At 43.5% G+C, this 17,982-nt stretch overlaps 1 protein-coding gene across 4 annotated transcripts in view; it reads right to left on the bottom strand.

Moving 5' to 3' along the window:
* PLA2G4A (phospholipase A2 group IVA) overlaps nt 1–17,982 on the bottom strand; it is a 68,365-nt gene that overhangs the window by 9,479 nt on the left and 40,904 nt on the right. For all 4 annotated transcript variants that reach the window (XM_064720350.1, XM_064720352.1, XM_064720353.1 and 1 more), the window contains exons 8-15: nt 17,335–17,473; nt 12,403–12,539; nt 8,956–9,178; nt 7,590–7,704; nt 5,056–5,193; nt 4,621–4,713; nt 3,180–3,251; nt 1,255–1,506 (exon numbers count right to left, since the gene is read on the bottom strand). In XM_064720350.1, coding sequence (XP_064576420.1) covers nt 1,255–1,506; nt 3,180–3,251; nt 4,621–4,713; nt 5,056–5,193; nt 7,590–7,704; nt 8,956–9,178; nt 12,403–12,539; nt 17,335–17,473 — 1,169 coding nt within the window. The remainder of the gene's footprint in view (nt 1–1,254; nt 1,507–3,179; nt 3,252–4,620; nt 4,714–5,055; nt 5,194–7,589; nt 7,705–8,955; nt 9,179–12,402; nt 12,540–17,334; nt 17,474–17,982) is intronic.

The following is a 17,982-nucleotide window of genomic DNA, read 5'->3' on the forward strand; positions in this document are numbered from 1 at the left end:
GCTGTCACCAGGGACAGTTGGTTGGGCTGTGCTGGGAGGAACAGCCTGGAGGGACACCCCCTTCAGAGAGGTGTAGTGGTTATTTGCTTGATGGATCACAGAAACATGGGTTGGAAAGGACCTTGAAGATCACTCAGGGAAACCCCCTACCATGGGCAGGGACACCTTCCACTATCCCAGGTTGCTCCAAGCCCTCTCCAGCCTGGGCTTGGACACTTCCAGTGCCAGAAGAACACTGAGAAATTTGCCTTTCACTGAGCAGATTGCAGTGAACACTAAAGCAAAGGCTCCAAAATCCTAACCAAGCACAATAATTCTTCACAGCTACTGTTCCACACACTACATCCCTCACGGAGTGAGGGAAAACTATGAACTTCTTTTGCAAATTCCTACTTTTCTGAAATTCTTATTCTCTATCAGCATTCTTGTTTAAGCCAATATGAAACATGGATGCACCTGCACATCAGGGACCCTGGAATGGGAGAGTTTGTCGGGGTTACACTGGGAAGAACACGATGGCAGCAAAGTAAGAGTCTATCAGTGCCAGGGCAGGGTCAGGCTGAAGCTCAGGGAAAGGCTCTTCCCCAGAGGGTGCTGGGCACTGCCCAGGCTCCCCAGGGAATGGGCACAGCCCCAAGGCTGCCAGAGCTCCAGGAGGGTTTGGACAATGCTGCCAGGGATGCACAGGGTGGGATTGTTGGGGTGTCTGGGCAGGGACAGGGGTCAAACTCCATAATCCTGGTGGGTCCCTTCCAAAATTCACTGATTCTGTGATCCTACAAGTGAAGAAGTGTGTTACCTCCAGGGGTTTTTCAAAACACAAAGCAGATGAGCTACAAAGGTTTTGCAACAGGGAAGTCCTGCCGAAGAACAAGGAAAGGTTTCACTTCCACCACCAGGCTTAGCATCAACAAGAGCCAAGGAACAACCTGGATACCCTTTGGAGAAGGCCAAGACAGTGAGAAAGCAGATGTAACAAAGGGCACCATGCACAAAAGCAGTTTGGTTCTTTTCTGCCAAACCAAGAGCCACTGTCCCTCCCTGCCCTGTCCCACAAGCTGTGCCGAGGGACAGGGCAGGGAGAAGACAGAAGTCACCATATGGTGCCCTTTGAGCTTCCCAGTCCCCTCACAAGCTCCACTGCTGGACAATACCCACGGAGCTGTTGTGGCCCTCCCGGTGTGACATTACCACACTGGGAACGCGCTGCCTCTGCCTTCATGAATAACCATAGTTAGTGTTCTGGGAACTGACCTGCCACTGCTGCCGGCTCCTCCTCCTCCAGGGACTCCTGGGTGAGCAGCTCTGCCAGAGGGGACAGGGGGTAGCAGCTGTTGAGGTTGAGCCCCAGCATGAAGTTGTGCACCTTGCCAGCGCGGCCCTCGCGCGTGTTGAACAGGGCGCTGTCCCCCACCAGGGCCATCAGCATGCGCTGCACCCAGCTCTCCTGGCTGCTCTCCTGCAGCCTCCCCTGGCTCTCCTGCTTGGCCTCGGCGCCCTCCGTGCCTGCACACAAAAATGGAAACACCCAGCAGTGTAACCCCACCATTGCAGTGGCTATAAAACAAAGGAGCTACCAAAATACAAAAGTTCTTTCAATGAGCCGGGGGCTGGATGATGGAGTTTTGAAACAATGATTTCAGAGAAGTGCAGAGAATTCATCCTTTCAACTTCACAGCCCAGTGAAACGTTTCATCTACACCCCAATAGTGTGGATGCGTCCATCAGGAAAATAACTGGGAACGTTAGATGACCAGAGCATGGCTTTCTCTGTAAGCTCAGGGATAGACCTGAGCTGATAAGATCCATACTTGATGTAGACATAAATTCATCTGGATGTGCAATGACAGCCTTCTCCATCTCTCCTGCCTGTTAGAAATCCAGCTTTGCTCAGGAAAGCAGAGTTAATCAGCATAAAGGATAATGCTGTAGCATGGGAATTGTAAAATACCTGAAATTATCATTATAGTAAACTGTAGACTACAATTAATATCTGGCTTTAATTAACTAAAGAATACAATGAAAGATCCAGACTTAGATGTCTACAGTTGAAGCTCTCACAGTAAAAATGAGCTGGACAGGCACCACCCTCCATTCATTTACCTGCCAATACTTGAGTTTTTGAGGGTGTTTTGGATAAGAAAATAATTCAGGCTCAAGCTTGATACATTAAATTGAGCTTTTAAACTTTTAAAGCCTCTTTAAGCCAGGGTTTAAAGGAGCTGAGTTTTACATAAGTAGAGAGAAAACAAGCATCAGAGAAGTCCAACATCTGTCCAATAACATTCTATGGAAGTGAGAAGGATTTCCAAGTGTTTACAATCCCAGATTTGTTGGTTGTTCACTATGGCTACAAACTAGGAGAGAAATGTGTTTGGTGCTGGCTGTAGTGTTTAAACAGGAAACCCACAAATAAACACAAAATCTGGTACCACCTATGGTTTTACACATAGCGGGAGCTGAAGAAGCAATCACTGAGCTGAGCTAATGACACAATTCCCTGTCTCCCCATACAGGATTGTCTTTTCTTCTGTAGATCCTGAAATCACAAACAGCTGCATTCTCAACTTTGCTCCACTTGCTAGAAATAAAACTCCATTTTTGCAGGTGAAAATCACCTCAAAAATATAATCAAATACTGAAAGCTGACTAAGGCACCAGAAATCTCCAGGTGCTTTAGGTTCTTAGAGGTAATTGTCAACAGAATCTTTTCTTCCCACTGCCCAACATTCCTTTTGTGGCTGTGCCTCTTCTGGGCACCTGGATTTGGGCACTGTTACAAACACTGTGCCATGCATGAGGAATTTCCTGTATCAGATGTCATTTGTAAAGGTGCTAGAAGACACTTGTGAATGATGGAAACGCACATTAAACCATTCCCAGGTAAATATTTGATCACTAAACCCTTGAAAACAATGAACAGTGTTGGTTTAGGGGGCTGGCAGCAATTCCAAGGTGCCTCTGAGCTCAGCAGTCTGCTGGAAACAGACTTCTGAGGAACTCTGGCCCAGCAAACCCCATATTTTGGGATGTATGTGGAATTCCAGACAGCTGAGAGAATCAGGAGACATGAAGAGAAGCCCAGTACCTCCTGGGGTCTCCTGTTCTCTATTTTGCTGAGCCACACAAAAGCTGATGGAAAAAGGAAACAATGAAATGAAATCTGAGCATATCCTTACCTTTTGGATGCTGTGACTCATCTTCACTGTCTGAACTGTCATTGCTCACAAGGTGCTTTAGCCTAATATTTTCTGTTGAAAGAAATATAAATTCCTTTAAACTGCTGGGGTTTAACTGGCAGAACAGTTAAGAATTTCAGAACAATCTGAGTCATAAAATTCTCAGTCTTTGTAACAGAAAATACATCTGAAGAAGACTGGGTCTGCTGTGGACATTAGAATGTGAGCAGCAGGTATTGGATTCAGCCTGCAGTTTTTAGCCTGGAAAAGAAGATGCAACCCTAAAGCAGTACCTCCCACTCCCGTCTGCATACCTGACACACTTTATTCACCTTCATTAAAATGTAGATGTTTCGCTTCTGTCCTCTCAGTAGCTCCAACTGAACTAGGAAAATGTTACTGTGGTGCCCAGGTGGCACTGGGACATCTCCAGCTCTGCTCCAGACTGTGGTTCAAGTCACATAAATATTTTCACACCTGATCCCACTTCAAAGAGTATTTTTTAAATGATATGTGAAATGAGTCACAGATGATAAATAACATTCTGTGTCTCACTATCTTTCAAAACCAAACTTTTCCATGATCACAGTTGTTGACAGGGATCCTCCATGAGGAGGTGTTAACCCTCAGGAGCTGTATCAGAAATTGGAACCTGGATTTACCTGGTCTCATTCTCATCCACAAAGAAGAGATTAGCAAGTAGCTGAATTCCATCCATTAGGAGGCAGACAGAGGTTATTATTTAAAAACTATCTCAATCTACATTTGCTCTTCTTGCTCTTCAGAAAGCTCTGGCTGTCTAGGACAATTTATTTATTGGTCAGATCTTCCCCTGTAATGCTGTTTTTTCAACAGGAAGCAAAAGTATGAAAAGCCTTTTATCATTAACTACATTCTCAGATAAAACTCAATTAATTCCATCCAAACCAAGCCACAACTCTTTCTTTACAGTCACCTTGTCATTTCTCTACCAGGAGTGAAACCAAAACCACTCAATTTGCAAGCAAAGGACCAGATAACCAACAGGCTGTGGTTAGAATGGAGAAATTTAACAACCCAGAGGTGAGGAAATTCAGGTGCATTTTGCTAAACCCTTCAATACCCCAGTGTCAAAAGACTACATGAGTAACTATTAAATACTTGTCAGCTTCTGCTCTCAAAAATCACATAACAACATGAAGAGAAGATTCTATTAACTACCAGAAAAGAGCTGGATAGATTCATGTGACTTTCAGCAGCTCTGAGTGACCAGAAACAAAAATGAAAGAAAGGAAACAACATTCCCAATGCTCTTTCCCTGCCTCAGCAGCATCCAGCAGTGCCAGCAATTAAAGGTAATTAATTCCACATTCTTAAATGACTACAGGCAGTGCCATCCTTCCACAGAGGGAGAATCTTGCTAGTAATTGCTCTGTATAGTGGAATTATTTACTAATAGTACCTAATTCTTCTTCCATGGTGGGCCCTTTATTCTGAGAATTGGAGACACCAAGGACTCTGTTAAATAATATTGAAAATGCACTGCCCCAGACACCTGAAAGAGAAAAAAATAAACACTGAATGGTGATGGGCAGAAGGAAAATAAACTCCACATATTTTAATAAGCACTACTGAAGCAGTTGGTTGCTCTCTGAACAGACCTCTGAGTCTGGAGCAGGCCAAATCATAAGCTCAGATGTTCAAATCACAACAAAACCCCACAGAAATTAGAAATAAATCAACAATGCCAATCCATATCTATGAAATCTTTCAAATTATGTCTTCCAACAAACTGAGAGCTCCACTTCCTGTCTCCACACTTTGTGTAACTTCATTTAAAGTCCATGAACTACTGAAATTGCTTTTCATTTTAAGTCTCTTTCTGTCACATACTCACCCATGAGGAAATGCAAGGGATTTTCAGCATATTTCTTCACCACTGTCCCCATAAAAAACTTGCTTCCAAACAGATCAGGAGACATGAAAGTGCCATACTTGGCCATTCCAATTTCATATGGACTGAACTCCACCCAGTCTGCAAAGTCAGAAACAAAACTGCTCAGTCAGAAATCTCGGGGTGGAGGAAAATGATGGAGAAATGAAGCAAGCAAAGAAATTTTAGTGACATGGGAAGCCAATAACCATTAGGAATATCAAATCAAGGTCAGTGATGTCTCAGCAGGGAAAGAATCCTCATTCTCTCTTATCAGAATAAACTTTGGTGAAAAGAATGAAGTTGGAAACCTGAGGTATAAAAGGAGAGATTGCAAATGAGGGAACACTCAGTAACATCTGATTTTCATCCCCTGCTTCAGCATAGTTCCCTGCCACATGTGGGTCTCAGCTCCAAGCTGCTTTACCTTCACTGCAATTCCACCAAAAATGGAGAGCAGTGACAGAGGTGGCACAAAACCAATTACTGAATATCCCAAAGGTTGTGAAATATTCTAGCAGAGGCATTTGGATTCTACCCAAACCTAAAGTTTTGTGTGAAAACCAATACCAAAAGCAAGACTGAGAGGCAGCTGATAAACTTATCAATTCAAACATTGCCAAAGATCTCCTTAAAAGTCCATTTAATTCAACAGAGAGCTCAAGAAAAATATGGAATAAGATGTTCAAATGCATTTTCTCATCTTAGCAGAAAATATCAAAAGTGATGTGGATTCTATTAATGAAGGCCTTTGAAAATGGATCTTAGCTGACTTGGAACACTTTTTTTTTATACCAGTGGAATTGCTTCCATCAGAGAATTCAGTTCAAAAAGGGAGCAAATAACAAACAAAACATATCTTCCCTTTTTATCATTTCACCCATTCATCTATTTCACCTTCCCTATTTTTAGCAGGGGTTGATTTGACTGGAAATAAACCAGAAGTAATTCTGAAATAGAGAGGTGAAAGAGACAGCTTGGAAATATCCCCACATGTCATCCACCCTCAGGATATTCCTGCTTCCGTGTGGAGCAGAAGGTGAACACTTGTCCCGAAAAGGAAAGATTTAATCATGACTGCTGGGAGTTTCATTTCAGGTAAGGGTAATGCTTATCTGAGCTAAGTCAAATACAACATCCTATTTTCCAAATAAGTCACCCACAAATCTTCACATTCACTGGAACAGAAGGTAATTCCATTGAAGCCCCAGTCCAGGAATTTCATATTTCCTTTTAGCTGTATAAACATGAATTGGCAGATATGTATGCAGAACCAGGGTGACAGCAAAGTTGAACTGAGAATTAGAATTAATTTGTGTTAGTCCATCTCCAGCTTGCATTTGCACTGAAGGAGATTTCTCAAATCACAAAGCCTGCTCAGGGAAACAAAATTTCTGCCTTAGAATCAATGTAAATTAGGAAGTGTAAATATTTCTGTTCAAGATTTACAAGAGCTCTCACATCAGGAAAAACTAAAAGGAGGAACAGAACTTAAAATAAGAAGCAATCAAGATCCAGCACCCTCTGTAATGAGAAATATCAGCCTCAAAAGGCAAACCGCAAGACCCACTTGCACAGGGAATATCTTTCTATAGAGCAAAGTAAAGTTTCTGGTCTTGCTTATAGAAAGACATTATTAACAAAAGATCATTTTGGTTTTAAAACAGTAATCTAGTTACAATATATTGAAAAACAGAAGTTCATCTAAAACCCAAAATACTCCTACTTTCAAACAAAAACGTATCAGTTTCCTAAGTAGCAAAGTTAAAGACACATTTTCCCATGAAATATTCAGCCTAATTTACAATTCCTCATTTTCATTTCCAACCCAAACTCTGACAGCCACTTATCCAAATAACTATTTCAGGAAATATAATGACATTGTATTTTAGGCAAATGACAATGATATTTTAGGAAATACAATGAGGCAAACCACCTGGCACTTCCCTTTCCTGTATATAACTATATACAGATGCACACATCCTTATCTTATTGTACATCTTCCACAACTGGACCCACTCTCAACTGAAGTTACCAGAGGGGATTAAAACCTATGGAATAAATACAAGTGAAAGGGTTTTTTTGTGTTACCAACAGCACTTCACACTGGTCAAGAAGTGAAAAAGAGGCATTATACCTAATTTGTTTGTCCAATTTTAATCACAGAATCATTAGAGTTGGTTAAGACCTCTAAGATCATCAAGTCTAACTGCTGATGTCACCCTTCTCTGAAAGAGAACATGACAGGATATATTTTCCTTTTCCTGTTTGATATCCTAATTTAAACATCTTTTCCCTTGCTGAAGTCACCAGGTTTCTCTTTGGCTTGGCACTCCTACCTGAATATGTCATCATCTATCCCTGAGTAACTTCTTATCACCCTGTCAGATTCCCAGAAGTCAGATGCAATTTGTCTCAGACACATTAAAAAGGGTTTTTTAACCAGCCACACACCTCCCTCCTTGCCACAAGTGACTCAACACAGACTGGGAACACACCTGCAAACATCAGCTCTGAGACATCTGGTTTGACGTGCAGACAGGTGAAGAGTGGCAGAGCACACTGGGCATTGTTGACCTTCTCTTTCATATTGCTCAGAGTGGTGTCCATCCTCTGCAGGGAAAGAAAGACATTGGTCCCAAACACACCCTGGAAAGGCCTACTCATATATATACATACATAGCTTCAATATATATATATATATATATATATATATATATACGTAAATATCACATTTTTTTTTATTTTATATAAAGATCTGGGAGTCTCCTCCTGTCAATGAAATTTGATAAGAAAAGTTTCTCACTGATGCGTCAGGTTCTGATTTTAATTAAACATCTGTGCATTTTTTCCATCCCTTGGTACACAGGGACTTCTAACCAACCTCACACAATCATTAACACCCCTTCAGCATCAGAATTCTATACATCTGCCAGTAAATGCTGTGTTGCCTCTTTCTCAGTGTTTTAAATTGTTTAAAACCCATTATCAGTGTAGGGATAGAAATGTATAAAACACATCAGCAAATCTACTGACACATTTCAATCTTTCCACAAGATCAATTCCAGCTGTTGCTTACCTGACTCATTTGAATTGGAAGTTTCTGTGCTTGATTCAGCCAATTAGGAATTTTCAGCCAATTATAGAATACAACAGTGTGAAGCTCTCCTGTTGTCTTATTTTCAAACAAAACCAAAAGCATCTTTCACGTTGAAATTAGTACTTTTTTAAGCAAATGTTGTTTCTTATTGTCACAGACATGTTTTATGAAAGATCCTTTCCTTGGGATTTTTTCTCCTGAGAAGCTGAGAGGCCTCAGGAACAAAATTTAAACAATGATTATCTGCTGCTGTGGAATGCAACAGGTGCATCTGTGATTGGTCTCATGTGGTTGTTTCTAATTAATGGCCAATCACAGTCCAACTGTCTCAGACTGTCTTGGTCAGTCACAAGCCTTTATCATTCTTTTTCTATTCTTAGCTAGCCTTCTGATGAAATCCTTTCTTCTATTATTTTTGTATAGTTTTAATATAATATATATAATAAAATAATAAATCAGCCTTCTGAAACATGGAGTCAGATCCTCATCTGCTCCCTCATCCTGGGACCCCTGCAAACACCATCACACTTATAGCAAAATGTGCACCCTTTATTAGATGTCCCTAAGGTAATTTCAAAGAAATAGTAACAATGGGAATGATATAAGAGTTTTTCAGCTTTAACACCATCAAATAGTACTTTTTTAAGCAAATGTTGCTTCCTATAGCAAAATGTACACCCTTTATTAAATGCAACTAAGGTAATAAAAAAAATTAGTAACAATGGGAATTTTATGAGAGTTTGACAGCTTAGATGAGCACTCACATCATGGATTAGTGTTTCCCCTATGAGCATGCCAAAGATGTCAGTGAAGGTGACAGGCTGCCCTGAGCTCTTCTTGTTCCACAGGGCCTCGATGTAGCGCTTGACCTTCTGTGGGGTGAGCAGCAGCAGGGGGTTGTGGCTCACCGAGTGCATCAGCTCCTCATTGATCTCCTTTGGGCCCTTGGCTGGGAAGTCAGGGTGGGAATACAGAGTTGACATATACCTGCAAGGGCAAACAGGCTCTGTGAGCATCAAACCTGCTGCCTGGAAGCTACACGAAGCTCATACATGAGCTGATACAGGTACTGATTAAATCAGGTTCATTAACTCTCCATTTATACAGGAAATTTTAGTCTCCCTTTTCTCAAAGCACAGAAAGCTGAGCAATATGTTCTATATATAAGCACAGGATCAAACACTCAACATGCATTTTCCATAATGTGTATGAAGCAAATGATTAAAGAGTCCTCATTTTTCTCTTTAAGGGATAGCAGACAGAATATGCTATGCTGAAAGGAGCTCCTCAGTTAGCATAGCTGTGTGGCAGACTGGAGGTGCTAGAAGGACACATGCAGCTCTCTCCCTATAAGAGTTACCTCTCTGCCCTCTAGTTCATTATCACTACTGAAAAATTCCTAAAATATCTCAGTGTATCACAGAATACCAGAATGGTTTGGATTGAAAGGGACCTCAAAGCCCATCCACTCCCACCCCATGCCATGGGCAGGGACAACTTCCACTGTCCCAGGTTGCTCCAAGCCCTGTCCAGCCTGGCCTTGGACACTGCCAGGGATCCAGGGGCAGCCACAGCTTCTCTGGGTACCCTTTGCCAGGTCCTGCCCAGGGAACAATTCCTTCCCAATATCCCATCTAAACCTACTCTCTGGCAGTGGGAAACCATTCCCTGTGTCCTGTCACTCCATCCTTTGGAAACTGTCTCTTTCCATGTTTCCTGTCAGCTCCTTCAGGCACTGCAAGGCCCCAGTGGGGTCACCCCAAAGGTGCTCCAGGTGAACAATCCCAGCTCTCCCATCCTTCCCTCCCAGCAGAGCTGCTCCATCCCTCTGCCCATCCTGGTGCCTCCCTGGGCTCTCTCCAGCAGCCCCAGCTCCTCCCTGTGCTGGGGCAGCTCTGCAGGTGGGGTCTCACCATGCTCAGGGGCACAGGGGCACGATCCCCATCCCTTTCCTACTGCCCAGGCTGGGGCTCAGCCCAGGGCAGGGGGTTCTGGCCTGGATATGGCCCCACTTCCCAGGATATGTTGCTGCCATAAGCATCTGAAGCACAGTAACTACAAGCTGCACAGAGAGCTGGCTGGCTGTGAGGATGAGGTCAATCATGAGTTTGTCACTAAGAAACAAGCTTAACTTTACTGCAAACAAAGCTCAGACACACGTGCAGGCAGCCCTGGCTTCCACTTGGTTGCCTTAGGTCACACCAAGACAGGCCCTTCTAATCTGTGAGAGGCTCATTTACTATTATTTACCCAGTGACCTGGCCCAGGTACACATGCCTTACACTCCTGGCACAGCTCTGAGACACACACAGGGTCAGCCTGGCCCTGAGGTCATGCCCAGCCATCTGTGTGACAGCACAGCCAGCCCTGTCCCACGTGGGCTGCCAGGGCTCCATGTGAGCTCCTGGGTGCAGGGAAAGGGGGATGAAGCTGGAGGACTCAGCACAAGGTTGAAGCAAGATGGCAGGAAAGCATTGCTCCAAGGTTAGGCATGCAGCTGAGGGGACAAGTAAAAACCTGCCTGTCCCACCAGGAAAGGAATTCTCCACCCTTCAGGAAAAAAAAAAGAAAAAAGAATTATTCCCAAAAGACAGACTGCATGGAAAAGAAAGAAAAGGTAGGGAGTGCCAAAGTGTCAATTTATTTATTCATCAAGCAAGGAAAGACTGAAGGATGACATCAGAGAGCAAAGACAAATTTGTGCAAACACAACTGTCTCCAATCTGTTTCTGACTGGAGCAGTTCAGATAATCTAATATAAATGATAATCTCACTATTTTAACTCAGATTTTATAGGTTTACATTAGATCACCTACGCATTCACCCCTGGGTTTTCCCCAAAAAGGACCTCACAGCCAGCAAAGTGACGTCTGTCCTGAGCAGGGACTGCAAACCCTCCCCTAGAAACACAGGTAATGTTTTAACACCACATTCCAGTGCTCTTCATCCACCTTCTGCTTCTCACAGCTGTGACACAGGTCCATCCATCTGTCTCAATGGACAGTGATAAATCTTTCCCCACCACCAGAGACAGAAAACACAGGTTCCCACCTTTTATAGTCCAATCTAAAGGAGAAATTTACTCTAGTTCACAGACACTTCTGGCATTTCAAAACCTCCTGGCATTCTGAAAGCTTCCCTCTAGTCTGGGAGAGGGGGAAGCAATCTTCACACAATGAAAAATAATTAACAAAAAAACCCATACATGGAATAGAACTGATAATCATCTCCTTCAAGAGTCAGCTCTGGGGTTAGAATGTGGAATTAAAATTCATGTGCTTCCTTAGAGCTAAACCAGGTGATAAAGTTCATCCCAGGCAGATTCCCTGCTTGTTCATACTACAACAAGTCTTTTTCTCTCAAAGAATTGAGACAATTGTATAATCCCATCCCTGAGTCTGAAAGGACCCTCAGGTCTCTGCTCCAGCCTCCTGGTGCTCAGTCAAGTTCAGCTTTCTCACAAGCACTGAGTCACACTGAGGATGGCTCAACACATTCCCCTGCTTAGCCACTCACTGCAGCAATTCCCCTAAGACTTCATCCAATTACTCCTTGTCCTTTCCCTAAGGATCTCCAAAAATAATTTGTGTTATTCACATCTACTCATCAGGAACTGAAGACAACAATAAGATCTCCCTTTTTGATGCCTGTGCCTGCTCCTCAAGGTTAAATGAACTATTTTAAAACCTGATGCACTGTCTAAATTAAACAGTGCCAGTGGGACTGAGACAGGGGTTAATCCACAGAGGCCCTGCAGGGTGGCCCCAGCCATCCCCAGTCAATCCACCAGGATTTTACACTGGCTGTAAAATGAAGCAGAAGATCTTTCAGTGATTTTAATGAGCTCTAAAAGCCCTCCTGAAGCATACAACAGATTTTGTGTTGATTGAGTCATCAGCTTCAAATCACAAGGGATTTTTTTTTGGTTTTTCATTTTTCATAAGGAAAATGAAACAACACACATTAGGTGTTGATACAGAAATATGGGTGCATATGGTGGCACCTCTTTCCATTCTTTCCTGCTCTCAAAGCTCCTGGGAAAGCACCTGGAATTGACCTTGCCATTTGGGGCATCCAAAACACCTCCCCCAGCAGACCTGGATGTGTAAAACGTGCTGTGAATTATAACCATAGAAATAAGCCAGCTCTGGTGACAGTTCCCTCAGAACCCGCAGCAGGGAAGCTGAGGATAAGCAAGAGGAAGGTCTTACCAGGTGGATCCGGAGAGCCCAGCAATGTAGGTGGCACAGTCCAGGACTCCTGACTCATAAAGTGCTTTCATGACTCCAGCAAAGCCCACCATGGCCCGGAACCCCCCTCCCGAGCCCAGCACGGCGATCACCGGCACCTGCAGGGAGGAGACAACACCAGCACCACATCAGGGACAAGGGACACGCCCTGGGAGCGCCCCGCCCAGCCCCTGGACATCCCAACAAGAATCAGAATTTATTTATTTAATGTTACAGGTCACCACTTGTAGCATAAAATAAATCCGTCCTTCTTATCCATGACGTGAAATAGAGGAGATATTAAATTTAGTTATTAAATGAACTTTTCACTTACAAAACCACTGGGAATTTTAAAGGAATCTAAACACCAGCTTTAATCCAATTTGTATCATTGTGACAGAGCCAAAGGCAGTAACATTTACTAATGAGAAACAGAACAGAGACAAATAATATTTTGACTGGGAGTTTATAAGCAAGTTTTATAACAAAAACATCTACTATTACTACAAAGCATGAAGACAGTCTCAATTTTACCACCACTTTGCAAAAACTATCAGAGAGATAATAGGAATTCATGGGGATCTGGACAACTCCTCAGCCATCAAGAGAGGAGTGAGCAGAACCATGTTTATTATGGCACCAGGTTAAAATTGCATCCACAGGGGTTCATTTTACACTTTTCTTCTTCTTACTGCCCAGCCCTGACCTCCAGGCTGTTCCCCTCAACTGCACGGCTTCCCCAGGTATCTAAAAAGTGGACAAAATAAAATAAAAATTCATTTGCTCCCACCATCATGTGTTTTGGCCTAAGTAACAGCCCAGAAATTTTGGCCCAGTTTCCAAAATCCAGGAGGATTTTCCACTGTTCAGGGGTGACAAAGGAACCACCTCTTGATTGTTACTGAGCACAAAAAGAATTACACAGCTGTGCAGAAAGCCCCTATCTGATCAAACTGCTAATCTGTCAAAAATCTCCCTGAAAGGCAATTCCAGGTGCCAATGGACAGGATCAGTGACAAGAAAAGGATCCATGTGATGACAGAGTCCTGTTCTTTCTGCAGACTCCATGCTCCAAGCCATGAAACTCCCCTGAGGACTGACTGTCCCAAGGAAATGCCCATGAACAATGACCAAGGCACTCAACATGTTTCTTGAGGCTTCCACTCCCCAAAACTGCTTATTCTTGATGCAGTGAGACTATTCTGTTCCCTCCTTCATAAGTGCTCAGCTTTAGTAATAGAAACCACAGGTATTCATGGTGCAGCTCCAGAGATAGGGATCTATCCCAAAAATGACACAGCCCAGGGAAGGATTTGGGATATGTTTTGTTAAGCCAACACCCCAATAACGGAGCAGCTGCTTTGAAGGAAGAGCCATGTCAGCAATCCCTCCTTTAATCACCTGGGGAGGCTTTGAAAGCTCCTCAGGAGCACTGCCCACTCAGCCTGAGCAGACACATCCCAACAGGATGGAGATGTCACCTGCAGATGCAAGCCTGGAGAAGGCATGTGAGAACACTCCCAGAGCTCCACTGCTGCACCCATCAGTGCACTGGCACTGAGAAAATGGGAGAGTCCCTCAGGAGGCAGAGGAATCCACCATGGTGATGGGCTGGGAATGCCCAGGAGAGTCACCAACATCCTGACTGCAAATGCTTCCTGATCCACAGGCACTCTGGACATCCCAGGCTCCTGCACTGGGAAGGGTGGGTACAGCAAGGGGAAGGTGAATTATGGAATCAAAATCCTTCAGAGGTTGGAAAAGACCTCCAAGATCATCAAATCCCACCATCAGCCCAGCACCACCACCATGTTCACCACTAAACCTTGTCCCCAAGCGCCACATCCACACACTTTAACACTTCCAGGGATGATGATTCCACCACTGCCCTGGGAAGCCCCTTCCAATGCTTTACAGCCCTTTCCTTGAAGAAATTTCCCCTAATACCCAACCTGATCCTCTCCTGGCACAGTTCGAGGCCATTCCCTCTCATCCTGTCCCTGTTCCCTGGGAGCAGAGCCCGACCACCCCTGGCTGTCCTCTCCTGTCAGGTTTGTTACATCAGCTTTTAACTCCAATTCAGTTTCTGACATGTTTAAGGGCACAAAACAGTAAAAACTGAAATGAAAGACACCCACCCTGCAAGTTGCTCTATGGGATAAATAGGGCAGAGGCAGGGAGGGGGAGAACGAGCTGCACCCAGAGCACCCAAAGCCAAGAATCAAGAAACCACATCCTGATGAAGAACAAAGAAAAAGAGGATACCAAGGGCTGCACACTCCTCTACTGAGCCCCAAACCCTTTTTATAGAGCCACCAGCACATGAGTTCACTCAAACCAAAAGGTTCTTAATCCTATCTTCCAGTAATCAGGCAAGAAAAAGCTAAACCATAATAAATCTTGTTTTGGGAATGAGTAGTGCAGATGTCTTTATCCAAATGCCCTGCAAACACAGTGCACAAAATCTGAATACCTGTGGTGGGCAAAGAATGCCATAGGGCACACAAATGATTATTAAAAAATTGTTCTGCAAATCCAGTCATAGAGAACTATATGATTTCTCTGGAAGATTATGGTATTTTTAGAAAATTGCTTGAAGCAACAAAAATTAAAAAAATAAATTGAGCAATAAGAGAAGTACGAGAAATCTCTACCTCTGTGTTTCCAGAACGTGCCTCAGGATTAAGTTAGGAAATTTGGAACTACTCACTTCCCCATGCAGACATGTGTAATGAAGTCAGAGGTATTAAAGTCTCTCAGCATCCCTGCAAAGTACAAGTCACTCACAGATGAAACAACTTGGGTGAATTTTGAGTATGTGACTTATCCAAGATAAAACAAGACCCACAGACAGCTAAAACTACTCAATGTCTCCCAACTTCATGTTAAGACTTCAGACATCACATAAATCCTCCCGCTACCTTCCATCTGTAGCAATAAAAGTAAGACTACAGTTTAATTTGAACAAAAACGGTTTTTTCATTGCTAGAAAGAGATAAAAACTCTGTAAGTTTAGAAATACACATTTGGCATATGAAAAATGGGAGGATACCTACAGTTACTGTCTGGGAAGATGCAATTTAACTGATATAATTTCACTAATGGAGTCAGTGAGGGATACCAAGGGAAGATGATGACAAAGAATAAGAAATCTTAGCTGTCCTTTGTAGTAATTCATGCACAGATACCACCTGAATGGAACTGAGACCTGAGGCACTGAGGATCACTCCAGTTCCAACTGGAGTTTGGCAGAGTAACCACATCCTTTCTGTGGAAGATCTTATTCTGCTCCAGGTCACACCAATGTCACACTGACAGATTCCTACTCTGATAGGATCTGCATGTGTTAAGATTAAAATAACTGAACTGAAAATTAAGAAACTTTGAAAATGTTCCTTCTCAATACACACATATTTTCTCCCAGTCCAATTAAAATATGTACAATTCTTGTTAAATTCTTTCATGTTCCGCAGAAAGTTTCATTAAGCAAGACAGAGTTCAAAAGTACACTACAATAAAACATTTACCACCTGGTCAAAACTTCAGGGAAATGTAAAAGATATTCTTCAGTGCTGGCTGCAAAAGACTGTCACATTCTCCTTATATTAAAATTGCACAAAAGGAATCAAGAGCAATGAAGGGATTAATCCACATTAATTCATAGATTTTGTTCATTGCTTGACACCTCCACAGGCACAAAGTGTTCCTGTCACAATTCTCGAAGCAGCACAGGAGAGGGAATGGACAAGGAAGGAAGAGGATGGGAAAGCTATAACAAAATAAGTAGATCTGTACCAAGTGGATTCTTAATTAACTCTAAATAATGAAGTGTTTTATGAAACCATTCTGTGAGGCCATGGCACAGGGTGCCCAGAGAAGCTGTGGCTGCCCCTGGATCCCTGGAAGTGTCCCAGGCCAGGCTGGACAGGGCTTGGTCACCCTGGGCTAGTGGAAGGTGTCCCTGCCCATGGCAGGGGGTGGCATTGGATGATCCTTTCAGTCCCTTCCCACCCAAACCATTCCCTGATTCTGTAAGATGTCCCAAGCCACCACCAGCCCACTGTGATCTGCTGGCTTCCCTTCCTCTTGGCTTGGTCCAAAGCACCAGCTAGTCAAGGAAAGCTGCAGTTCCTCATGTTTCAAAGAAACAGAGCTTCATAACCCTAATCCAGTCAAACTGGCTCAAGGAAAAGAAGAAAGGAAGAAATAAACTAATTTCCAAGCTGACTCTAAATTTAAACCAGCTCATTTCCTGTCTAGTCTTTCAGAGATGAAGGTCACAGAGCATGGGATGGGTACTGGGCATGCAGGGGCATATTCTGTGCTGGGTGAGTGCCTAGAGCTACTGCAGGATTCAGCAGGTATTTCACATACCCTGAGGCACTTTTCAGATGGCAATCTCCCCTCACAGCCAACACCTTAACAAACGAGAAAAATCAGAGCAGTTTAAGGGGCAAATGAATCACAGAACCCCAGAATTATTTCATTGGAAGGGACTTTAAAGCTCATCCATTGCCACCACAGGGACAACTTCCACTATCCCAGGCTGCTCCAAGCCCTGTCCAACCTGGCCTGGGACTCTTCCAGGGATCCAGGGGCAGCCACAGCTTCTCTGGGCACCCTGTGCTAGGGCCTGCCCACCCTCACAGGGAAGGATTTCTTCCTAATATCTAATCTAAATCTCTCCTTTTATAGTTTCCCCCAGTCATAAACTTTAATTTCTAAATTTAGAGCCAAGAAAAATTACTCTCCAGGCTAAATATTTTATGCTCACAGAAGAAAAGGATTTTTATCACCTATAATCTTTCTCCATCAAACCCTTCCACCTCGCACGCCTCATTCTTTCCTCTGGCAGGCAAATGAAGGATTCCAAAGGGGATGCTAGAGTTCCTGCTGGGAACTCTGCACACTTACATCACGGGAAGAGGTCAGGTTGTGGCTCTTCTCCCCCAGGAATGATTTGATGCTGTGCATGATGTTGTCTCTGCGCTGCTGCCGGAACCTCTTCTCCTCGTCGCACAGCGCCATGCTGAACCGCAGGTCCGTGGAGGAGCTGGTTGGGAAAGGGACAGCCTGTCACAAGGGGCTCAGTCCCAAACAGCATCACTAACACCTCCCTGGGAAACCAGCAGAAAATCCTCACCCACTTACAGAAGATGAAATAAAATTGTATTTTTCATGTGATGCCATCCATCTGCTCTAGAGTGATGCAGGCAATGTGTCTTTAAGCTGTGCATTTTATGTAGAACTCATTAAAAGCAAATAATTAAATACAGCAAGTATTATCTGTACTCACATACAATTATAAACCTACAGCACAGGAAAAACTGAGCCCTTTTCTCAGTATTTTTCTCTACATTGTGGGATAAAAAAATGTACACAAGACTGCATAAGGATCTCAGTGCTGTACTTAAGGTACAACTTCAGCTGCCACTTCCCATGGACAGCAAAGAGGAGTGGACGAATCCACCTTGGTCCCACTGAAAAGCATATGGTGGTGAATATTTAGCATATTTAGGCTCAGACAATAATTCCCCAGATTGGTGGAATGGATCCATTTAG

The sequence above is a fragment of the Zonotrichia leucophrys genome, chromosome 8, assembly GCF_028769735.1.
Source record: "Zonotrichia leucophrys gambelii isolate GWCS_2022_RI chromosome 8, RI_Zleu_2.0, whole genome shotgun sequence".
Lineage (NCBI taxonomy): Eukaryota > Metazoa > Chordata > Aves > Passeriformes > Passerellidae > Zonotrichia > Zonotrichia leucophrys.